The 26,731-nt window shown below is 35.1% G+C and overlaps 1 protein-coding gene across 1 annotated transcript in view; it reads left to right on the top strand.

Moving 5' to 3' along the window:
- Positions 1–26,731, top strand: part of ME1 (malic enzyme 1, NADP(+)-dependent, cytosolic) — a 134,594-nt gene that overhangs the window by 50,793 nt on the left and 57,070 nt on the right. Inside the window, exon 5 of the mRNA XM_014542657.1 lies at positions 4,962–5,065. Within this exon, the coding sequence (XP_014398143.1) occupies positions 4,962–5,065 (104 nt within the window). The remainder of the gene's footprint in view (positions 1–4,961; positions 5,066–26,731) is intronic.

Raw genomic sequence — 26,731 nt, 5'->3', positions numbered from 1 at the left:
TTGGGGAGGTATAATAATCTTATTTTTAACTTAATAAGTTTGAAATGAGTGGTCCTCAATATGTGTTCTATGGACCAACCACTTCAGAATTACCAAGGGCATGTGTTAAGATTGCCCAACCCTGACCCCCACTCCAGACTTACTGAATCACAGTCAAACTTAATCATTTTTATTTTTACCTCTTTTTAACTTTTGTGCCAGCATATGTGCATGCTGACATTTTAATTATTGTTTTAGAATGTTGGCAGTTTGCTTAATGTTACTGATGTGAGTGAAAATTACATATTATTTCTTTACAGAATCTTGTTTTTTCATTTGAAAATAATGAAGTCATAGCACCAAAAAAATGATCATCTATATATTATAAATAAAATTTAAAAATAAATGCTAAAGTGGGGAATAGTTATAACATGGCAGATAAAAGTTTATATGTTCTCAGTATCAGAGAGAATATTTTAAAGTCAATAAGAAAATGTCAAATTTGAAATATGCAAATTGCTAAATGACATATGGACACATACAATTTACAAATGAAGAAGTAAAAATGCTCGATAAATTTATGAAAACATGTTTAATATTAGAAAAGAAGTACAAATGAATGTTGCTCATTAACATTACAGATAAATAATATGTTTATATATATTTTGTTATACATTGTATGTATTATATATATTTATATGTATATTTCATATATGTACACACATATATATATGTGGAAAGATAATACTTTTACTTGAGGCTGCAACAAAATAGGTGTAGTTATTACATGTCATTGGGAGGACCATTAATTTGTTCATCCTCTTTGAGGGCAGAGTTCTAATATAGATCACAAATTTTAAGACTGCTCCTCTATTGACATGAAAAATTTTCACAATATATTCCTATGTGAAAAGGGGTTATAATATTGTCCAAAATTTGAACAGATAATATTATACATGCGTGGATATAAAGAAAATGGCCTAGAAGACTATTCATCAAGGTGATAGTGGAGGGTAGTTCTGAATGGGTAGAGTTTATTCAGTGCTCTCAAATTTTCTGATAGGAAATGTTGTTTTACTAATGATAAAAAACTTAAAATATTAAGAAAATAGTTTTTAATTTTCAAAAACTTCAGATTTGAAAGGTATAAATGTGAGAAACAAGAACAGGGTGTGAGTTGATGATAATTGCTATTAACTTCAAATAAATGAATGCTTCAAATAAAATTTCTCAAGATTCCACAACTGAGATAGTGCTAACAAGGAAGATAATTAACTTGACCAGTATATACCCTCCTGATTTCCGTATGCTTTGTCTTTTACTATTTTCTTATAATCTTTTTCTTTCTCTCATGCTATAAGTCTTCATAAGTTTTTAGTGACATTACCTGCATTACATGTGACATCTCTTGCTAAAGAATGGCTAACCTTTTTAAGTGCTTGCTTCATACGCAGTCTTTCATTTATTCTCCAAAAATGGTTCTAGTGCGTGTTTAATCGTGGCCACAAGAAGCTGTTAATGTGATAAGCTAATATCACTTCTGTGCCAGGCAACTTAGTCTATGAAGCCATTATCAAAATTGGGTAATTTTGCTTGCTGTAGATTTTTTTTTTTCAGTCAAATCTCCAAGAGTGCACTGGTTATTCAAGCCTTAATTATCATGAAAAATTAAAAACAGTAAATATTGACAGAAACATTATATTTGGGAGAATTTTATAACTTCCTGATTTAATGTAAAAGCTTTTTCTTGTTCATAAGTCTTCAATTTGACTCTCCATTGTAGTTATATATACTTTAATTATTAGCAATGGAAAGAATGAGCGAAAAGAGCAGGGAAACATGTGACATCTTTTCTCAATTGTGTTCTTCTAATTCACATTTTAGAAGTCCAAATACATCCCAGACATGGAGAAGGGGTTTCACTTCTGGCAGGCATTAGAAGCTCACTGGCAAGCCAGCCCCAGCTGTTCAGAAGCCTGCCAGTAGATTGTTTAAAGTTTGTAGGCCTCGAGGAGCAGCTGGGATTTACAACAGCACTCAATTTCAGATTTTACATTTCATCTGAAATACATTTATATGATTAAGTATGTTAACTTCCAGCTAGCCAGAAAGCCTTAACTCGTTGTTGTGCAGTACGTTATATGTAGGATGACCACATACTGTATTAGCCAAACCAAGACACTTTCACAATGAAAGAGGACGCTATTAATAATTTCACTAGGACGGCAGGTGTGAACCAGACTGTCGTTTCTGTTGGCTTGAAGCAAATCGCTACTCAGATTATTTAAATGGCTCAACCTACAGAATAACATCACCACACCTATTAAAACATCATTTATCTATAACAGACCACCTCTAAACTTAGTGACTTAAAACAATTACAATTTTATTAATGTTTATGATTTGTTGGGATGGGCAGGAAGGCTAAGAGGCGTGGGACAGCTTGCCCTTCACCATGTAGATTCTCCTTCACAAATTGTTCATATTCCACATGTAAAAATATGCTCATCTTCATCTTAGGTTTCTAAAAGTTTCATCCCAATCACAACAGTAGGCCCAGACTTCAGGATCCTGTCCTCTGATCTAAATCAGGTCTAGGTACAAATGAAGCTTCTTGTATTTTGGTCCTTTTTGTGGGTTCTCTTATCTGTTCCCACATATTAAACTAAGTATGGTGGAGCAGGGTCAGAATAATCACCATCAACATTCCCATTCAAAATGGGAGGAATAGGAATTATATGACTCTGAATGGTTCATAAAAATTTTGAATTCCCATTGGACATATGTTGTCAGGCCACCTACAGGGGGCGGGGGGCAATGTTTTTGAAAAGGGGCCTAGTTCTCTTATGCTTCTGGCTCTGCTCTCTGGACTCTTGCTCTGTCCACAGTATCATAGTTAAATAGCTTTCTCAGCCTGGTTTCTTCTTGTGGAAAGTTGGGGACCAAGCTAAGTTTCATTTGGAAGTGTTCCAATTAATCCAGCACCCTTAGAATTTTTTAAAATTTTTCTATGTATCAGATTATAGTCTACTCTATTACATAAAGGCCCCACTCACAAGTCTTTTCAAAACAGATCTTCCCCCTTCAGTGGTAGCGTATCAAAGAGCTCTGGGACTAGTTCCTTTTATCAAGACAAGATGGTCTATTGGACTCCAGTTTAGCTCATTTAGATATATTTTTTAAAAGTTGTTACAACCACACATTTCAGTTGATCTTTGACTACCAGCCTTATTTCACTTTTGAAATCTTTTACAAGCAAGTCTTAGTCTTGTATCCTCTGTGTTTTCTTTAATTTTGCTCACATACTGAACATTTTCTTCTTTAGCTGATCCTGTATTAACTTTATCTTACATCTATGAAGCCAGTTTACAGGGCTTACAAATGTTTTGTTAAATATGTCCCTTTGGATTTCATGCTTTGGAATTCTATTATAAATGAGTTGTGTATTTTATTTCATTTTCAGTTGTTCATTGGTAGTGTATAGAGACACATTTGATTTGTGTATATTAATGTTATATTCTGGGATCATGTTAAATTCACATAGTTTTTCTAGTGGATATTTTTTTTGTAGATTCCTTAGTATTTTCCATGTACATGATCATGTGTATACAAATAAAAACAATTTACTTCTTCCTTTCCAATCTGTATTTCAGTTGTTTTTTTCCTTTTGCTTGCCTTATTGTAATGGCTAGGATCTTCAGTATACTATAGTGTTGAATAGAAGTGGTGAGAGTAAATATCGTTGTCTAGTTTCCAATTTTATTTATTTATTTTTAAATATATTTTTATTGATTTCAGAGGGGAAGGGAGAGGGAGAGAGAGATAGAAACATCAGTGATGAGAATCATTGATCAGCTGTTTCCTGCATGCCCCCTACTGGGGATTGAGCCTTCAACGCAAGCATGTGCCCTTGACCAGAAGGAACCTTTCAGTCCACAGGCCAATGCTCTGTCCACTGAACCAAACCAGCTAGGGCTAGTTTCCAATTTTAGGGAAATAGCACTAAATCTTTTTCTGTTAAATATGTTGTTAACTTGGGTTTTTTTATAGATGACTTTTATTAGGTTTAGGAAGTTTCTTACTGTTCCTAGTTTATTGGGAACTTGTTGTGAATGGATATTACCATATGTAAATTATACCTCAATTAAAAACTGATTTAATAAAAACAAAAACATTACATACACTAAAACGTGAACAGAGTAACATTGGCTCACATCAGTTGTTTTTTTTAAAAAAACAACAACACTGTGTAGCCCTAGCCGGTTTGGCTCAGTGGATAGAGCATTGGCCTGTGGACTGAAGGGTCACAGGTTCTATTCAAGCCAAGGGCACATGCCTGGGTTGTGGCCTCGATGCCCAGTAGGGGGCGTGCAGGAGGCAGACGATTAACAATTTTCTCTCATCATTGATGTTTCTATCTCTCTATCCTTCTTCCTTCCTCTCTAAAATCAATAAAAATATTTTTTAAAAAACTGTAAAGTTTAAGAAAAACTTTAGTCACGGCTAAAAGATTATTTTTAATATTAGTCAACTATAATATTAAAGGTATAATCAAAATGTTTGTTAAATATTTTGCTTTCAGAAACAAAGAAAAAGGAAAGGAATTGTTAACTTTCCTTTTTGTAAGCTCATTTAATACTCAGAACTCATATTTTTCTATGTGATAAAACTCTGCCTGTAAAATCTGAACTGAGCTTTTCTAGTTAGCACCACTGAGAAATGTTCATTCCTTTTATTCCCCCCAGAATAAGGCACAATGTTTTTTAATGTTTAGTAATTATTTTTCTTATTTGGCATATAAATACTATAGATATAGTCTATTTAACACTAAATATTGACTCTCTAGGTTGCTTCTTAATCAGTTTTACAATATTTTATTTCCAGTTCTATTCTTATTATATAAGTAAGGAAACTGAGGCTTAGAACAAGTATATGACTTGCCTTTAGTTATTTTTATATCTCTGGTAACTTTTTTAAAATAGGAGTTACTTAAAGATCCGCTGTACATTGGACTCCGGCAGAGAAGAGTGAGAGGTCCTGAATATGATGCTTTTTTGGATGAATTCATGGTGGCAGTTTCTTCCAAGTATGTATAGTATTTATTTTACCTATATTTGAGTTGAATTTGAAAAATTTAATGGTAACCTAACATAATGAAGTATAAAAATATCCAAGTTTTGTGCTATATGCCCAATAATTGGAAGCAATTTGAATAAAATACATGTGCATATATACTCATAGCAGTTAGTGGCCAAGTGATATCTTCATGTGTTTATCCCCTAAAAGGTTGTCTTTGTTGCTATTCCTAAAGAAACTTTTCTCTTATGATTATTGGCAGTCTGGCTAATAAATCTGATCTTTGATTATCTTTTTGGATGAATCTGACCCATTTGTGGTAGGAAAAGCAGAGGAAGAAGTGAGCATGAGTTAGCGCAATGCACAAGGTCCAGAATGGAGCAAGGACCAGGACATCCAATCACAATCTGTGAATCTCTGATTAAAAATAAGGTATTCAATTAAAGTGCAGTGCTATATTTTACCTAGTCTAGGTAGTATTTAACTGTGGGCCTAGTGCTACTGTAAAATTTTCCAGTTTTTTTCTTTCAAAGAAGCCACTTCTGCCATAAGTTAGTAATATATTCTAGGAGAATTTTGTCTCACTAACAGTCATCCCATTTGTTACGGTATAGCCACAGAAACCATGTACTATTTAAACACACGTATGTTGCCTTGGTTTCTCATGGAAATAAACTCATCACTAGAATCAACTCTAAATGGAGACATCCTTCTGGTTTCTTTTTATTATAAGGTTTGATTTTAAGAAGTTGAATCCAATAGCAAAAAGTACTTCCACCAGCTTGCACAATATTTAGAATAAATGGAATCTTTCATTACCCAAGGTTTTAATGCAGAGTATAGTTGGCAAGTAGTATAGACTACTTTTTAAAAACCCATGCCTGATTTATTATTACTTATTAACTTAATTAAACTGTACTTATTCATAGAAGTAGTTGAGAAATTCCACAGTTTAAGTTCAAGATTGCTTAATACAGTTAAATGTTAGTAGTTTTTCCTATTTAATTTTAAATGTCTTACCCTAAAACTTATGTAAGCTTTTGAAATTATAACTTTTCAGGTAGCCACATTAATCAAGAAATTATATAGAGAATACGATGAGACTATATAAAAGGAGAAATTCTCTATATATTTGTTTTTATTGTCTATTTGTGCAAATCAGGGGTGGGGGATGTCTGACCTATGGGCCATTTAAGGCCTGAGAAATCATTTGGTCTGGCCCTGCCAAGGCATTAGGAGTGAGTTAGTGAAGTGCTTGACCAAATATAGCAGGCTAAGTTTTAAGTTGATAATTTTGTATGGCCTGTGGATGATGTTACAAATATCCAAATGGCCCTTGGCAGAAGAAAGGTTCCCCAACCCTGGTATAAGCGAACATGGTTTACAATTCTTTTCTTTTAGTTGCTTTTCTTTCCTAATCTTATCTTATTATATTCATTAATTCTGATTGCATTAATTCAAAATTCCTTTAATGTGCTTGTAAATTTTTTACACTGGTTTTATTCTTTTTGTATGAGTCTTATTGAAATGTATTATTCCGTGTGCCCTATTTTTCTTACTAGAATGTAAATTGTTTCAGCAAAATAACTTTATTACAAGAGATTACTTTTTATCTATCATACATTATACTGTAGCACATAGTGGGTATAAAGAAACTACGTTGAAAGCATTACTTAAACATTGAATGCAACCTTAATGAAACCACAGTGCCATGCATCTGAAGCAAAGGTGGTTCTCTAATGAAAACTAGAGAAGCACACAAGTTTCCAAATAAAGTGGCTCTGCTTATAGTAAACTAAATATTTGAGTTTTAAATATATACATTGATGTGTTAGAATTGATCTTTTCTCTAAAGAAGAAAAGTATTTTAGTAAATTACTATTGCGCCCTAATCGGTTTGGCTCAGTGGATAGAGCGTCGGTCTGCGGACTCAAGGGTCCCAGGTTCGATTCCGGTCAAGGGCATGTACCTTGGTTGCGGGCACATCCCCAGTAGGGAGTGTGCAGGAGGCAGGTGATCAATGTTTCTTTCTCATCGATGTTTCTAACTCTCTCTCTCCCTTCCTCTCTGTAAAAAATCAATAAAACATATATAAAAAAAAGAAAAGAAAAAAAAGAAATACATTAAAAAAAAGAATTCCTTCTAAAAAAAAATTACTATTGCAACCATTATTACCTATCATTTTCTTTTTGAATCAGCAAACAATGAGATAAGAGGAATTCCTTAACATTTTATGAGTTTTAAAGCTAAATTATATTTATTAAAGATAATAGTTACCTTTGACAGTGACCTATATACCATGCTTCTTGTATGTGTGTGTTCTTTGCCTTTTCTCTTGACTTTCTTTTTTTTTTTTTGAGAATCAAGAGTATGGTTTTATTTATTTATTTATTTTTTCCTTAAAAACTTGTTTCTTATTGTTTTCCATCTATCTGTACCATATATAATAATTTAGAAAATAAGAATGAATATATCTGCTCATTAGTAATATTAAAAAGGGAAACTCAATATAAATTTATTTCATTATATCCGGAAATTAATCTAAAAACAAAAGCAAAAAACACCAGTAGCAATGTCTTGTGGGTCAAAATAAGGTCCTTTGTTCAAATTATTGTTCTTGCCCTCCTTAATTTATGTGCATTTATAAACAAAGATGAAAAAGGTATGCACATATGAAAGTAGTTTAATTCTTATTTTTAAAGACTATCGAGGGCATGAGTGGGGGGAGTTTATGGGGGGATGAGGTCACATATGTAATACCTTAATAAAGAAATTAAAGATTGAAAAAAAATAAAATAAAATAAAAGGGGGAGGACATCTGTAATAGTCTCAACAAAAGATAAATAAATAAATAAATTTTTTAAAAAAGAAACAATAAAGACTATCAGTGTGGCTGATTTGATGGGGAAATAGTATAACAATATTTGAATGAGATATATATTATTTTATCATTGGAGATTAAAGATGAAAGTAAAAGGATAATTAAGAAAAGGATATTAGAAAGTTGGTTGAGGGTAAGTTCAGAAATTTAAGGGGACTTTTTTCAATTCAGCAATCCCTTATAAAGGCATTCTATAGGAAATGTGAGATCTAATTTGCAATTAATACGATATCTTGACCTATCCTTATTGTTGATGATCACTACCTTTCAGATAGTAATGGTGGGAGTCCTTATAGTGGCCCCTCACGACCTCTGATGCACTCGGCTGCAGCCACACTCTCCGCACTTTGCTGTCAATGAACTCTTAAAGCATGTTTCCATCTCAGAGTATTTGCTCTTGCTCTCCCCTGTCTGAAATATTCTACCCCAAGAAATCTACTTGGTAAATGACCTAATTGTTGTCAGTACTTGTTGAAATCTCACCTTCTTCTGAGGCTTACTAGTATCCAGATTCTCCATATAATACTGAAATCTGCCCCTTCTTCTCCCCATGCCTGGCTCTCCTGATACTCTTGCTTTGCTGTACTTTTCTTATTTTATAATTTTATATAATTTATTCATTTATTACATGTTTTGCTTACTGTGTGTCTCTGATAATAGAATATGTATTTCCTCAAGGACAGGAATCTAGCTTGTTCATTTTATAAACAAGTTTCTATGTCAATTCCTGGCACAAAATACTTAGATATGCAATATATATTTGTTAAACTGGATTGAGCTACTCTAATGGAGGCCACACAAGAGAATGTGAGTGGATTGGCAACAATCTTTCACCATACTAGAAAATTAAAGTTTAAATATGTCCTACATCTGCTGAGTTACTACCATCATTTTCATGTAGAAAGTAGGAAAATAGGGATGTGGTGAGGGTGAATACCTGATTTTCCCAAGTCTAACAATAAACAGATTATCCCTTGAGGGCTAAGAGGTTCTGAAGTCAGTATGTTACATAAAGTAATCTAACTACATTTAATGCAGGTTGGCAGTAAATATTTTCTGAGCTGATAGATTTCAAAGTCCCATTATTTAAAACTATAACAAAATTTATATAAAATTTGCCACAATCAGGACATAAGAACAAAATAATCATTCATATTGCCAAGATGATCACATTCTGGCTAGCTTAGTTTTCCATCATTTGACTGTTATTTTTATTTCACAAATTATAAAACAAGCCAAAGCTGACACAGCATGTAATGATTTTGATTTAACCATCATGTAGTGATTAATTCTTAAGACTTTGTTGTGGCATCCACAGATGGTGACCCAAATTTTTTTTTTTACATCTTCAATAAAAATAAAACCACATTCTACAGTATAGGTGGCAAAGACTGCCACATATATGAATAGAAACAAAATAAGCAATTGTTATTATTCTTAACCAATATGGTTAGATTTGGATATGTAAAAATTAGAATGGAGAAAAGGCTCAGTCTTACTGAGCACATATTAGAGTGGTGTTGCCTGGATAGGTTTGTAGTCCATTTCTACCGAGGCCTTATAGAATGATGTTTCTTACTTCATGGACTTCACAATGGTTTGGGATCTGACCCTCAGTCTGGGAAGTTCAGAACCATGATTTTGTCCGTGTACAAGGCCCCTGTCTCAGGGACATGTGATAAGCAAAACCTGGGTTTTGAAGTCAACCTTTGGCTCCATCAACTACTACATTTGCAACCTTGGGAAAGTTGCTTACCTCTCCAGAAAAAAAGTGAAAAATAATAACAGCACCTACTTCATAGGGTTGTTGTGATGATTGAGATTAAACATTAAAAAACAAAATTACTTTTGTTAAGTGATACAAATAGTAAGTACAATTTTTTTTCCCCAAGGGAGGATGATGAGGGCCAGTAATTTAATAAAAAGTTATAGGTTGCCAAATTTGCATTAATGTTAGAGAGAACACTTAATAGTTGGAATTGTTCAGAAATAAAATAATGTATATAAAAGTACTCATGCCCTGGCCAGGTGGCTCAGTTGGTTAGAGCATTGTCCCATACACCAAAAGACTATGGGTTTGATTCCCAGTCAGGGCACATACCTAGGTTTCGGGTTCAATCCCTGGTCAAGGAGAGGCAACAGATTGCTGTTTCTCTCTTTCTCTCTCTCCCCCTTCTTGTCTCTCTAAAATCAATAAAAATATATCCTCAGGTGAGGATTAATATATATATGTATATACGTATAGAAGTATTTACCACAATGCTTTTCAATAAAAATTACTCAGTAGTTGTTATTTTTGGTTGTTTTTGTTGTAAATATTATTTGTGACCTCACTGTCACTTTAAGTATGTGGGCAGATACACTTAATATAAACATAATATATACATTATACAATATAAATATATAATGTAATATAAATATAAACATAAACATACAGGTTTTTGCCTTAAGTGGAAGTATTTATTAGAATTAAACATTTTCTAAAGTGTTCTAACTTTAGGGTTCTATTAAAGTACTAAAGAATCTGCATTTTGTTTAAACATTCAGGGATGAGCTGTATCAAAAAATTCAGTGATTCATTTATAGTTGGGATCATTATGAGTCAGTTGAAAATGTTTGATCATCACATCATATAATTATACTTGGCCCAGAGGAATATATTTCTCATTCAACATTTTAAATTACTTAGTTTTTCCTTGTTTTGCCCAAAGTTTTTTTCATCAGGAGTTAAAGGTGATTAATTCAAAAGAAAAAATTTTTACAAAAACTTATTTGCCTTGTATTACATTTCCTATGCTGCATATTTGTTGTAAGTCAGCTTCAAATCAAGTCCATGACAAGAATTATTTCCTCAATAAAAGATGATATGAAGATACTAAAAACTATTGAATTAATTTGCAAGATTAAAAAGGAGACTTGGGCTTATATAAGCCAAATATGCAAATCAACTATCAACTAGTCCACTTCTTCACTATCTCTCTTTCTTTAAAAATTATATTTAAACAGTACCATCTGATTATATCCCAAAGCAGAAATTGAAATAATTTTTTTCTTCTTGAGTATCTGCTATGATTCCCCAATGCATTTATCTTAAGAACGGATTCATGCCCTGACCGGTTTGGCTCAGTCGGCCTGTGGACTGAAGAGTCCCAGGTTCGATTCCAGTCAAGGGCATGTACCTTGGTTGTGGGCACATCCCCAGTGGGGGGTGTGCAGGAGGCAGCTAATCGATGTTTTTCTCTCATCGATGTTTCTAGCTCTCTATCCCTCTCCCTTCCTCTCTGTAAAAAAACAATAAAATATATTTTAAAAAAAGAACAGTTTCATTACTAAGTCCATGTAGACAGTTCCTCTGTTATGTCCTTGATCTATACTCTTGACTCCATTTCCATAACCATAACCCAACTTCCCTAGACTTTACCCCTTTATATCTTTATCACCATAAAGAACCTTTCAGTAATTTCTAGTTTCTTTTGTATCCTAACAGTAAGTCTTCAAGAGCTTACTTTTCCCCCTTTATTAACTGTTTTCACCTTCTACTTATAAATCCCTTCTGATCTGGCCCTTGCACTTTGCCTGTTTCTTGTCACCCTCCTCCTCTCCATGAATCCTTTATATAGTGGCCCCCCCTTATCTGCAGTTTCATTTTGCAGATTAGGGGATGACTATTATATCTGCCCCCTTATCTAATGTGAACTAGAGAAGCACAATTTTCCAAATAAAGTCCAAAAATATTAAATGGAAACTTTTTTGGTAGACATAAACAACTCATAAATTTTAAATATTGTGCAGTTCTGAGTAGCATGAGGAAATCTCATGCCATCCCTATCCATCTTGCCTGGGATGTGAACCATCCCTTTGTCCAGCGTCTCCACACTATATATGCTCCCTGCTCATTAATTTATGCACTGCCAGTCGTGTAAAAGTGTAGCACGTACAGTTATGTACAGTACATAATACTTGATAATCAACAACTATTACTGGTTTATGTAGTTATTATACTATACTTTAATTGTTTTTTAGAGTGTACTCTTTCTACTTATTAAAGAGTTTTCTGTAAAACAGGATGCTGTGTTACACCAGCAGTAGCCTCAGATATCTCGTGCTTACTGAGTCTCTGAATTGCATCATTTTCTGTTGTGCTTGATTTAATCCCCTGTTGTTTTGTACAGTAACATGCAGTACAAACTTATAACCTAAAAGAAATAGGCTATAACATATAACCTAGTTAGGCTCCACCATCTAGGTTTGTGTAAGTACACTCTATGATGTTCTTCTAAATGTTATGAAATGCAAAAGAATTTGCTTTTAAGTATACTTTTTACACATGACTGGGGACTCATAAATATCGGGTATTAAAAGGCATATCTTTTCCAACTTAGAAATTATCAGAAGCTGACTCAATTTTAATGCATTGTTTGTTTTCTTGACATGTAAACATATCTGTTTAAATTTAAGAATGAATACTTGATATGCATTCAGATCTTATCATGGATTTGAATCTTCAGAAATTAAAGAATGATTTTTACTGTTGCCATCCAGAGAGAGCAAATATTTAAAAATAAGGAATCATGCCCTAACCGGTTTGGTTCAATGGATAGAGCATTGGCCTGCGGACTGAAAGGTCCCAGGTTCGATTCTGGCCAAGGACATGTACCTTGGTTGCGGGCACATCCCCTGTGGGGAGTGTGCAGGAGGCAGCTGATCGATGTTTCTCTCTCATCGATGTTTCTGTCTCTCTATCCTTCTCCCTTCCTCTCTGTGAAAAATCAATAAAATATATTTTAAAATAAATAAATAAAAATAAGGAATCATAATTACTTCTTATTGTGTTTATGATATATAAAAACCACCAGATGTGTTCCATCAATATTAATAATAACAACTATCATAACAGTTGATAGATTTTTTTAGGTTTTTAAAATTACAGTTTACATTCAAAATTATTTTATATTAGTTTCATGTACACAGCATAGTTGTTAGATAGTTGTATGCTTTACAAAGTGTTTCATGCCTCATATTTCCAGTAATTGCCTGACACCATATTTAGTTATTACAAATTATTGACTATTAGAGGCCCAGTGCACAAATTCGTGCACAGGTGGGGTCCCTCGGCCTGGCCGGTGATTGGGGCCGATCAGAGCCATGGAAGGTTGGCCAGCGGGGGGAGGGGCCGCAGGAGGTTGGCTGGCCAGGGAGAGGGGCCATGGAAGGTTGGCCAGCCGCCCCTATGGGGGTCATTGGGGCTGGTCAGCCAGGGGAGGGACCGCAGGAGGTTGGCCCTGGGAGCACACTGACCACCAGGGGGCAGCTCCTGCATTGAGCGTCTGCCCCCTGGTAGTCAGTGCGCATCACAGCGACTGGTAGTTAGATCGTTCGGTCATTTGGTCACTTAGGCTTTTATATATAGAGATATTTCCTATCCTGTACTTTACATCCCCATGACTGTCTTGTAACTACTAACCTGTACTTTTCAATCCCTTCACCTTTTTCACTCACTCCCACAGCTAATGCATTTTTATGGTATATACCAGGCTGTGTTCTAATTTAAATACTTTAAATCCTCAAAACAGTTCTATGACATTCTTACAATTAGTTATCCCCATTTTTCAGATAAGAAATAGAGGCACAGAGAGATTACGGACTTTTCTATAGCTACTCAACTAGAAAGTGACAGGGCTGAGATTCAATGTCAGTCTGGCTCCAGAGCCCACGCGCTTACTCATTACGTTGCATTGCTGTCTGATTTAAAGCAATGCTATCCAAATGTGTCCGTGCAAATGATGTGGCATGTGCAGCACAGTCTGTGTTCAGACCACTTACAAACGCAGCTGTCGCTGTCAGGGTGAAAATAGAAATACCAATAGCTGTAAGCTTCGGGCTGGATTTTACACATTTAGCCATGACAATAAACCCTAATAACTGAGAAGGAAGCTATGGAAAATTAGGTGATTTGTTTGAAAACTATGCATTTTTCTCTTTCCCTAAACATTTTAACTTCCCTAAACAAATAAAACAGTTTGAAGATATTTTCTGGTACTTGAATTATAAGCATATAGGAAATGTGCGTGAATTCAACAGAAGTTTCATTCAATGTGCATTCCAAATCTTGCTCTTTCTTGTCCACTTCAAATACACTCTTTCAGGTTCTTTGGCCTGCTGTTGTCTTAACCCTCGGGCATTTCTCTTTCCCTTTCCCCTCCTTCCTTCAGGTCTATACTCGAAATTGCACTCTTCATACTGGCTGGCTTTCTCTACACTACTTATCACCATAGAACATGTTGTATAATTATTTATTATCTGTCTTAAATAAATACAGTATGAATCCAATGAAGGCAAGGTTTTGGGTTTTTTTTCTGTTTGGTTCACTGCTCTACCCCTAGAGCCTGACTCCTAGGAAATACTCAGTAAATATTTGTTGGATTCATTCAGTTTGTATCTGGTTTCAAAGTATTTTACATTAAGATGTTTTACATTTGAACTTAAAGCTGGGAGTTAATGAGAATAAAGCTTTCGTGCTTTTTGTTTCAGGTGAAAGGACAAAACAGAAAAAAACAAGTCTCTTGATTTTGACAGTCTCTGGCACATAATAAGTTTTCAATGGCTGTTAAATGTATATTATACTCTTGTGGTTAAGGTTGTTGTGTTAGTTTTATAATATATTGTACTCCTATGTACTTTTTTTCATTCTTAGCATTCTGATGTTAAGAAAAGACAGAACAAGCAAATACATAATGTCATATGTAGGAAAAGAGCATGCTATACAGCCTAGACAGGTCTTAATGTGAATGTGGGTTCACAGTCGTACCAATATTTTTTTAGCTAAGTTAAACTTTTTTTTCTGGATAAGCTGTATTGACATATTGGAAAACAAATAAATAATAGTGAGGATAAAGGAAAAAAAAATCCAAACGTTGTTGACTCGTGTATAGTAAGAGAAATTAGGTATCCCTATAGTAGAGTTGTCCCCGCTCATACAAATGATTTCTATAAACTTAGTCAAAGACAATATTTAGAGTACCTTGGATTATTTATTTATTCAGCAAACACATTGAGCACCTATATGTATCAGGCATTCATTTTGCGAAATGCTTTTAAGGAACTCAGTATTGTTGGGGAGAGAGATAAATAAACAGACATTTTCAGTAAGCCCTTCAGTGGAAATGAGTTTAAGGTATGTAAGAATATAAGAAACAGTGTATCTAATAAGTAACCTGGGGAAGATGAGTTGTCAGAGAAGACTTATCTAGCTTGTCTCTTCTGACTTTTACAAAAAGAATAGTTTAGTATTAACTGTTCTTTTTAAGTGCCAAACCATATGAAATTAAAATTAGGAGCAGATTTTGCTCATTTCAGCCATTTGAGTTCACTATCATGTCTTGATATTTTGAAAAGTTGTATTAAATTCCTATGAAATTGTTTTTAATCATGGGGTAAGGCTGCCTAAATCTGCATACATATCTGGAAAACTTTTAAAATATTTTTTCACAAGTGAGACAAGTGAGTGTTTTATATTTAAAGACTTAGACACCTGGTCGCAACACCTGGTAATATGCCAGATGTAAGATGTTTCCCAGGCATACTCATAATACTTCTGTAAAGTTAGATTTCAGAAATGCAGACCAATATAGAAGACTTAATTTTATTTGTGAGATGGGTATTATAGCAAGTTGACAAATAATATTTAGAAAATATTATTTGTTACTTCTCACCAGGTATTAAATATTCTTTTTTAAGAAAATCAATTCATTTAAGAAATATTGAATACTTGCTATGTGCCAGGTATTGTTTGGGGCACTGGAGATATATATTGCTAGTATTATCAGATGCACCTGCACAGAGTTGTTATAATCAACTAATACCCAATACATGTGTTCATGGTGAGGCCAGGGTTATAGAAATTTTGTCACACTTCCACATGTTTAGACAGTGGGTTATTGGGTCAATTATTTCACTATTATGGGCAGTGTTTTTATTTGTTTAATTTATTCACCATCTTCCCAAAACATGTGTAGCAAAAAGAACAATTGGAGGAGCCAAAACTTGGAATACACAGAGTTCTAAAAGACACAGTATCTAACAGATACTGTAAATAAAGGAAAGCCAAGGAGTTATCCCATATAATAAAAGGGTAATATGCAAATTGACCCTAACGGCAGAATGACCAGGAATGACCAGTTGCTATGACGTGCACTGACCACCAGGGGGCAGACACTCAATGCAGAAGCTGCCTCCTGGTGGTCAGTGCGCATCCACAGGGGGAGCGCTGCTCAGCCAGATGCCGGCTCATGGCTGGCTAGTGTAGCAGCAGTGGCAGGAGCCTCTCCTGCCTCCGAGGCAGCACTAAGGATGTCCGACTAATGGCTTACCAGGGGTGGGCAAACTTTTTGACTCGAGGGCCACAATGGGTTCTTAAACTGGACCGGAGGGCCGGAACAAAAGCATGGATGGAGTGTTTGTGTGAACTAATATAAATTCAAAGTAAACATCATTACATAAAAGGGTACGGTCTTTTTTTTTTTTTAGTTTTATTCATTTCAAACGGGCCGGATCCGGCCCGCGGGCTGTAGTTTGCCCACGGCTGGCTTAGGCCCACTCCCCATGGGGAGTACGCCTAAGCTGTTAGTCGGACATCCCCCAAGGGCTCCCAGGCTGCCAGAGGGATGTCTGACTGCCAGGGAGTGCGCCTAAGCTGGCAGGTGGGCATCCTCTAGGGGTCCCATATTGTGAGAGGGCACAGGCTGGACTGAGGGCCTCCCCTCCGCCTGAGTGCATGAATTTTTGTGCACTGGGCCTCTAGCCTAGTATAAAAAGAAAGAGATGGGGGGAGCTAGTAAAGGGTAAAGAAGGTCAACAGGCAGAACTTTTTTTGCAAGGCAGGTCTGGTGACAAATCCCTTCAATTTTTGGTTGTCTGAGAAAGTATCTCTCCTTCACTTCTGAAAGATAATTTCACTGGCTACAGAATTCTAGGTTGGTTTTTTTCTTTTAATACTTTCTTTTAATACTTATAATATTTCAATTTAGTTTCTTCTTGGTGTAATCCTTAATCTTTTCCCTGTGTAGATAAGGTGTGTGTTTTTTTTCTGGATTCTTTCAAATCAATGCCTTTGATTTTCTACATTTTGAATATGATATACCTAATTATAGATTTTTTTTTGATATTTATCCTGTTGGTGTTTTTTGAGTTTCTTGGATATGTAGTTTGGTGTCTATCATTAATCTTAATTAATAAAAATTATTCTCCATTATTATCTCAAATATTTACTCTCCTTGTTATATCCATTGTGTGTATGTTACACTCTTTTTTTTTTTTTCACATGTTGCACCAAATTTTAAGACAAAGGACACTGGACATTAAGAAAGAGGTCCACCCCAGTCTTTATCATCTAGTGCAGTTACTTTTCTTCTTGTGTGTACTCTGCTAGCATATGTTACACTCTTTGTAATTGTCCCATAGTTCTTGTGTATTCTGTTCTTTTTCTCTTTGCATTTCAGGTTTGGGAATTCCTATTGACATTTCTTCAAGCTCACTAATTTTTTTCTTCTCCATGTCTAGTTTATTGATGAATCCATCAAATGCAATTTTCATTTATATATCATTTATATTACTTCATTTATATTTCTAGCATTGCTTTTTCATTCTTTCTTAGAGCTATCATCTCTTCTGTTTAATGTTACACATATGTTCTTACATATCGTCTACTACTATTTTATCTATTAGGCCCTTTAACATATTAATCATAGTTACTTGAAATTCCTGGTCTGATTACTCCAAAAGCTCTATCATATCTGATTCTAGTTCTGATGCTTGCATTGTCTTTTCAGACTATAGTTTTTACCCTTTAACTTCCTTGTAACTTTTTGTTGAAAGATGGACATGATGGTACAAAGTAAAAGAAACTAAGGCCTTCAGAGTGAGGGTTTGGTTTAGCTAACAGTTAGGCTGTGTTTACTATTTGCTATAGCTGTAGTGTTAGAGGATACATTTTCCTCAGTGTCGCTTATCTCCCCCATGTCTTTGGGATTTCCTCACAGATTTATTAAGTAGAGTTTGAGGCTAGCAGTTCTTTTAGTTGTAATCTCCTGTTATTTATTGGAGCCCTGTTGAGGTAGTAATAAGATGTGGGGGGAACGGAAGCATATTATAACCCTATGTTTAGGTCTCAGTCTTTTACTGAGCCTAAGATGGGTATTTCCCTTCCTCATTTTAAAAGTTAGAGGGAGCTGGAGTTGGGTATTTCATTTTCTCCAGGTTGAAGGGTAGAGGAGCCTTTTAAAAGGAGAATTGAGGACTCTGGGTGTATTTCAAAATGCTTACTTTTTCTATTCCTCTGCTGGAAGCATAAGAGGATTTCTCCAATCTTCCCAGTGAGAACCTGGTGAGGTTCCTGGAGGCAAAACTGTAGGTGGGTTCTCCCCAAGACTGCCCCTTCTCCCCACCTAGGAGTTGTTAACTCTCTGGTTAGTCTACACTGAGCTGCCAAATATTCGTCAATTATAGTTGAAAGCATTGGCACAGATATTGGCTCCAGTTGCAGGGATTGCTCTTGGCCTTCTGTTCCAGGTAAGCTGTGATTCTTTGTGTTTGCTTGTTTGTCTCTCCAGTTTTGGGGGCAGCAAAATTGGATTTAGAAGATACTATTTTGAGTTTGTTCAGCTTTTTTTCTTATTGTAATGACTGGAGTGTCCACATCCAAGCTGTTTGCATGTCATACTGGAATTCTGACCCTAGATTCAGAAGTCTGGGATGCAGATGGTAAAAGGTCCAGGAGGATAGGAAGTTTCTGGTAAACTGAGTTGGATTCTAAATCTTATTTTTGTTCTCAATTTTAGTTTGACAGCCCAAACTGTGACCTTGCCTTATTGTGTCCTATATGAATCTTTTCTCCATGTTGCGTTACCTTAAGCCTAACCTTACCTCTGATCTTCCTTGACCTGTAATTACCCAAGACCCAGAGCTAACATACTTGTGGTGGGCATGTGAGCATTGGTTTTCAATGTGTTTTTGCTAGTGTAGAATCATTGGTTGATTTTGATTAAAGTGGGGCTGAAATCTAGGCCTGTTAGAAGATTTATACTCAGGTTCAAAAGCCATTGAATTTCATACATTATCATCAAAGTTGTAGTAGGTAAATGGTCTGTTACTTATATATTTTGCCTCTTACAGTGAGTGAATATGAGAATGTAAATATTCTGTTTACAAACGATAACAAATATCTAAGTGACTGGTCTTATTTTCATCATTTAATTCACAAAATATATTAAAAGTTATATCTGAGACAATGTTAATTGCTATATTTTCTTCTAAAGGAATGCTATCATTCATCTTTTAAGTATTTCCTTGAGGTGGGGTTCATTTTATTTCAAAACTGATATGTCTGTGTCTTAAGACTTAATGTGCTGTATTTCATTGTAAAAATCTTTACTTTCTTAAGTTTACTGCAGAGCTAGAGAACTATTATCATGTAAGTTATTAGTCTCTTTCCTGTTGCAGTTTGTTATTAATGATAGAACTTTTTGCAATTAATAAATTTATAAATATGTGCTTTCCATTCTTTCTTTTTAATTTAAGCATAGCGCAGCAATATCATAAGAGAAATCCAAATAGAAATTTTAAGAAAGCAGGTAGTGAGCATAAAATAATTTTATATTCTCCCCATATTTCAATGTTAGCAGAGCATTGGGAAACACCAACTTACTGCTGGAAAGGCATCAGTAAGACAAGCGTTTCATGAAAGAGGGAATTAATGGGACAAATCAGAGCAGTGAATTAAGCAAGATAAAGATGAAAACATTTCCCCTGGAAAAGAAACAACAACTAAACAAAACAGACAACAAAAAAACACATTTCCACTGAAAAATCACTTTTCTTTTTCAATTACAAAAATAGGATATACTTGACATGAAAGGGTTAACAGGCACTTAACCAAATAAGGTCCCTGGGGCACACATGAGAGTACAGTTAAAAAGCCCCCATAGAATAAAGCTTAACTAAAGCAGCAGAGACAGTGTCATAAAACTTTTATAGTACATTAGATAAAGTAGGTTCTTGTCAACAGACCTAAAGTCTTTCAAAAGTTGTGTTGATTTCATCTGATTTGGCACTGCAAAATAAAAAATCTCAATCTATTAGAATTATTGAATATAAGGGAAGTCAACCTCAAAAATTTTTTAGATTATATATCCCATATTGTCTTTACATTGCTTGGTATGTGGAGAATTTGGGTGTCCCATAGCTGAAATTTTGCTTACAACCAGCATCTCTGTGAATCTGTATTCTCTTTTATTGAAAAATTTCTTCTTAACTGGGGGTTTGAAAATATAAACCTTACCATTTTTTTTCCTGAAAACCACAGAATCCACAGAATGTTATTGTTATCAACTTGGGGGGAAAACAAAGTGACTAATACAGCTCATATGAGAAACAAGAGTGGGAACATCTTTACTGCACATATGCTTATGATTTAAGCATTGTCAACTTTCAAAAAACCAGTTACAGTCTCCCTGTGACTCAGTGGTAGCCACATTCTCCCCCCCCCCAATTAAACTGCCATAAACTTCTTCCTCTTATGATCAGATAGAGCCACCCACAGAAAAATAAAACTTGGTGCATTCATGACTACGTCTATAAGTTATCATTTGACATACTTTCTTTTAAAAATTTTATCCATTTTGAATTTTGTGAAACTTCGTGAATTTTATTATTTAATGTCTAGGTTTGAAAAGAGAGCTATACCAATAAATAATCTTGAGATAGGCATGTCCTTGAATTATAAGCCCATTCCTTTTTGAGATCTTTATAAATTGTATTACCAGAAAGCAAAAGATCCTTTCCTGAAATTTTGTGTGGGTTCCCTGGTTAGATTTTTTTATTTTACTTCTTAGCCTAGCCACAAACTTCTCTTTATTTGAAATTAACTTAGTTGGGTTTTTTTTTTTTTTTGCTTTAATGATACATATGTCTTGTTTTGACATTTAAAATTTTCCCTTCAAAAAAATGACATCCTTATTCTATTTATTAGTAGAACAACAATGAACTCTTACAGGGTTTGATCTTTATTATAAACTATTTAACAACTTAGAACCTTTTTTAACCCTATGTTAAGGGTTACGTGTACAGGGTCTCTCGGTATTCTTTTCTACTCTTTCTGGGCCATGAAAAGGTATTTTCTAGTTCAATTAGAATGATAAATTCACATTTTATGCATCCTCTTCTCAGAGATGATCACTTTACAGTAAATAGTATGTTCAAGTTCTGAGAACTCAAATGCTGAGTGAAGAGACGTGTTTTGTTTTGTGTACTGGTTCTCAAAACCATTTGGGCAAGGATTCCTATTTTTGCAAAATCCCAGTTAACATTACTGTAGCACAAGTTTCTGAGAAACCCAGTTCCTCAGAGGTTTCTAATCACTAAAGGATGTACTGATCACTTTGGCCAGAAGAAAGTGTAGTGGTTTAATAGGATATGTACTGCATAAAGATCGAGCTTTGTTTATTTTGAGGGGGTTTTAGGAAGAAGAAGGATTTTGATCATTTACCCAGAAATATGAAACCTAATCTGTTCTGGAGTTTAGTTAATAAGTACAAAAAGAAATGAAGAGTGGTAATTTATAAGTTATATTATAGTATGAAAAAAACAGATGTAGTCTGATAAGAAATATATTTTTATAGCATATATATCTTACCAAACCTAATCAGAATTTACTATGCAAATCAATTGAAGTATGAGCATTCATTTTACTGACGAGATAGTACAAATTTTTTTCCTCGCTGCCCCTTGCCCCAGCACTGTTTTTGATGCACTATCTAGGGTTTGATTTTATTTTGTTTTTTTCCATTGGGTGGATTAAAGAATGAGATATATGATCTCTTTGCATAAATGCATCAGAGGTTGTCCTCTGGGCATATATTTCATATGGGTTTTGGAACAATACAGAAGTTATTTTTCTTGCAATGGAGAATTACAGGATTTTGGAATGAGACAGAAAATATATTTCAGCAACCTAATGGAGACTTCTATTTTTCCAGGCATCTACTTATTCCAACAGTTTATATTTGGCCAAACTCCTAGTTTTAAAACTGAAGATTGGGAATAGTATCACATTACAATAAATGTTTGACTGGGTCTTAAATACTAATTACTCTTCCAAATTCTCATTAACCTGGCCTCTGAGGACTAGAATGCAAGAAGAATGCATTAGTTACTGAGCTTCTTTCCTGACCTTTCTTCATTTCCATCTGTCATTATTCTAAATTTTAGAAAACAACGAAAAAAAGGGAAAACTGGTGTTATTTCTGGGAAAATAATTTCAGGGGGAAAATGTCAATTTAAAAAAGAATACTAAATATGTTTTGACTTATGAGAATATTGTATGATAGTGTTTGATTCTTAATATATTCCTGAAAGTAAGCTAATAGAACAGTGTCAAGATTTGTACACTATAAAATCCAAATATATAGTGCACTTTGATAGAAACGGTATTTAATTAAAGCCTCCCAACAATGATTTTCCAGTCTTGCAGTTTATATTCCTTAATGTGGCTTGTATATATAATTTATTATAAGCAAAAAAAAAAATCAAAACACAAATGGTTTTAGAATATAAATTAATCATTGACAAAGATAATCAGACTGGTATTATTCATTATCACTGAGGATTTTATTTGAGGTCACTATGTTTACCAACATGTTATAATAACACCTACTAAATATACACATATACCTAAAGAAAGGAGCAATGAGTATCCCCAAGCCATTGTTTACAGTCATGGTTTCATATATCCTGGAGCTTAATCACAACTCCTGTGGTAAATAAGGAAATCACACTGGGCAAACAAAACTAGTATTTATTGAGGACTTTTTATGTGCCAGAAGTTCTTCCAAAGGTTTATATTATTTTAATTGCTCACACCTGTGAGGTAGGTATTATTATTCCCATTTTAGAGTTGAAATAACTGAGGTTTAGGGAAATTTAACAACCTACCCAGCATCCAGAAGTAATAAGTAGAGCTGGATACAGATCCAAGCAGTTGGATTCAGCAGAGGCTTGAGCTCTGATGAACTCAGTCATATCAGTTTGAGTTTTCCATGTTAGTAGTTCCTGAAATGGAGCTGAAGTGTGAAAAGTGTATTGGAAGTAATGCCTGTGGAACATAAACAGGGAGGGGAAAGAATTGGGCAGGGAAAGCCTTCAGACCATCATGCACATCTGGGAAGCAGAATTGGCAGAGAGTTTCAGGCTGTAATATAGAGCTGGCAAAGTCTCAGCCAACCCAGTGGAGAACTCCAAAGCAAAGATTGCTTGTTAGATGAGCTCTCATTGAGGAGGAATGACCAGGCTCCAGTGGTACTGCTGTGCTGAGAAATTGACTGGGGACTGGCTGGGAGGAGGGTGGCCTTGGATGGAATGTTGGAGCAGATCTTAAGATACTGTGTCTGGAGGCACTTATCTAACTGCACTCATAGACAAGTTCTATTTTTGAAGGGCAATCCAAGCAGCATATTTCCATGGCTGCCCAGCACCATACTGCCATTTCTCAGATATCAACTACCATTTCACATCCATCATATTGGCAAAAGTGTTTAAATCTGACCTAGCCAAGTGCTTGCGAGGCTGTGGATGAATATGTACACTGCTTGCAGGAGTATAACTTCATTAAACACTTTGGCAACATAGTTAAGATTTTCATAATCTTCTGCACAGCAGTGGCACCCCAGAGAAACTTGTTCATAAGGAGACGTGTACAGAAATTTTCACAGCAACATTGCTTGTAGTAATGAAAAATTGGAGGTAATCTAAATGTCCATCAACAGGAGAATGATAAATTGTGCCATAAAAATACCATGCAATATTGTATCCTATCTAATAAAAGAGTAATAGGTAATTAACCATCACTCTGCGACAAAGATGGCGGCACCCATAGTGGCCAGGGTGGGATGCTGGCGGCGTCACCCCAGCAACATGGAGCCCAGTGTCCACGCCCTGGCTGCACAGAGGGCTGCTGGAGGGAGGGGAGGGGCCTCGGGCCGGAAGCTGGGGCGAGGGATGCTGGTGTTGTCTCTGCAACAAAGATGGCGGCGCCCATAGTGGCCGGGGTGGGATGCTGGTGGCGTCACCCTGGCAACATGGAGCCCAGCATCCACACCCTAGCCACACAGAGGGCTTCTCGGAGGGAGGGGAGAGGCCTTAGGCCGGAAGCTGGGGCAAGGGATGCTGACGTCGTTGCAGGCCGGGCTGAGGGACCACCCCCCCATGCACGAATTTCGTGCACTGGTCCTCTAGTCGTATATAAAAGTGGAAGGAACTTGTGCTTCATATGCCCACATGAATATATCTAAGAATCATATAATTGTGGAAAAATTGTAAAAAGAGACATTTGAACACATTCAGCCTGAGCTCTTAATAATGGCACCATACTATCATGTCATAAGAATCAGATATCATTCAATACCGATCAGATTCATGTACAGTTATCTATGTACATAAAGTTTAAAGACTATGTCACATTTGCTTTTGGAAGTTATACGTTTATAGTAAAAATACAGGATGCATGGGAATGATAAACAGCAATTTTAGGAGAGTGAAGTGGGATTCAGGAGGGACAGAGGGAGTTTTAGTTGATATTTGAGCTTTCTTGTGGTCTGAAATAAATATGGTACAATATTAATATTTCACAAAATTGTATAGGGAGCATATGGGTGTTAATTAATATTTCTAATGCTTTTATCTATGGTTAAAATATTTTGTCAATATATATGTGGGTATTTAGTAGTGAAATTATAGGTACATGTCTAAAACTTACTTCGACATGCAGGCATCATATCTACAGATCTAAATAATGAAATACATTCAAGGAAGTTCAATACCATTTTTCTGAAATCCTTTGTTAAAAATTTTTATGACACAAAAATATAAATCAATTTTTTTAAAAAAATATAACCTGGCAGGCTTTTTGTAGAAATTAACAAGATGACTCAAAATATATTAGGAAAGGCAAAGGACTTAGAATTTAGAATAGCTAAAATAATTTTGAAAAAGAAGAATAAAATTAGAGAAATTATACTCCTTAAGTCTAAAACTTATGAGGCTACAGTAAATTAAGATAGTATAAAAATGGTATGAGGCAATAGAACAATAAAGTAGATCAATAGCAAAGAATAGAAAATCCAGAAGTAGGCCAATATGCATATGGTTAATTGAGCCTAAATAAAGTATGAAGGTAATTCAGTGGGGATACAATACTTCTTTTAAAACATAGTCTTTGAACTATTAAATATCTATAAAGAAAACATGAACATCAACCCACATCTCATACTTATCCCACAAAAATTAACTCAAAATGGATCATAAATCTAAAGCTAAAATGATACCACTTTAAAAGTTATATATAGAAGAAAATCTTTGTGCCATCAGGTTTGTTAAATATTTCTTACAGGAAACACAAGTTATAAAAGAAAAAAAAATGTTAAATTGCACTTTAATAAAGTTAAAAACTATGCTCTTCAAAAGATACTGTTAAGAAAATGACAAGAGAAAATAGTCATAATATATATGTCTGATGAATTACTTCAGAATATATTTTAAAAATTCCTACAACTCAGTAATAAGACAAAACCCAATTTTTAAAATGGGCAAAAATTTGAAACAACACTTCACAAGAATCTTTAAGTACATGTAAGCTCGTTAGTCATCAGGGGAAAGCAAGCTACGGCATTTTATTATTATTATTTTTTAATCCTCACCTAAGGATATTTTTCCATTGATTTTTTTAGAGAGAGTAGAAGAGAGAGGGAAAGACAGAGAGAAATATTGATGTGAGAGAAGCACATCAATTGGTTGCCTCCTGCAAGTGCCCGGACCAGGGCCTGTGGCGAGGAGGAGCCCAAGATAAGTGCCCTGACTGGAATCAAAACCCGAACCCTTCAGTCTGCAGGCCAATGCTATATCCACTGAGCCAAACCAGCTAGGGCAGGAAATGCAAATTAAAATCACAATGAGATGCCATTACACACCCATTAGATGGCTTAATTTTAAAAGACTGATAATAGCAAGTGTTGGTGAGCATTTGGAGCAACTGGAACGCATCCTTTTTTATTTTTAAATGTTTTTATTTATTTTAGAGAGATAGGAAGGAAGAGGGATAGAGAGATTGAACCATCTATGAGAGAGAAACATCAATTGGCTACCTCCTACATGCTCCCAACAATCCGGGCATGTGCCCTGACAGGGAATCATGGTTCATGGGTTCAACCACTGAGGCATACTGGCTGGGCTGGAACTCATCCATTGTTGATGGACATGTAAAATGACGGAACCACTTTGGAAAATTGGCAGTTGTATTCTTTATATACCTACCATACTACCAAGCAATTCTATTCCTTGGTATTTTCAAAAGAGAAATGCAAAACTATTTTTTAAACAATTTTTTTTATTTTTCATTTACAGTTGAAATACAGTACTATATTAGTTTCAGTGTACACCCAAATAATTAGATATTATACAACTTACTAAGTGATTAGTCCAATAAACCTCATATCCATCTGACATCGTACTTAGTTAATAAAATATTATTGACTATATTTTTTATGCTGTACTTTACATTCCAATGACTATCCAAGTAGTCCTTGCACGGGCCCTTTAAAAGGAATTTCCTGGGCCTCCAGCCCCCATCCGTCTCCCTCAAACTCAATCCCCACTGGTTTGTACAGCCACAAGTTATGAGGAATTCTCTTTCTAACACTGGAACTGTGTGCTGGGGGCGCAGGTGTGGGGCTGGGAGCCCTAGCTCCTGAG

The sequence above is a fragment of the Myotis brandtii genome, unplaced genomic scaffold (genome assembly GCF_000412655.1).
Source record: "Myotis brandtii unplaced genomic scaffold, ASM41265v1 scaffold31, whole genome shotgun sequence".
NCBI lineage: Eukaryota > Metazoa > Chordata > Mammalia > Chiroptera > Vespertilionidae > Myotis > Myotis brandtii.
This window is presented reverse-complemented; position numbering and strand designations above follow the sequence as displayed.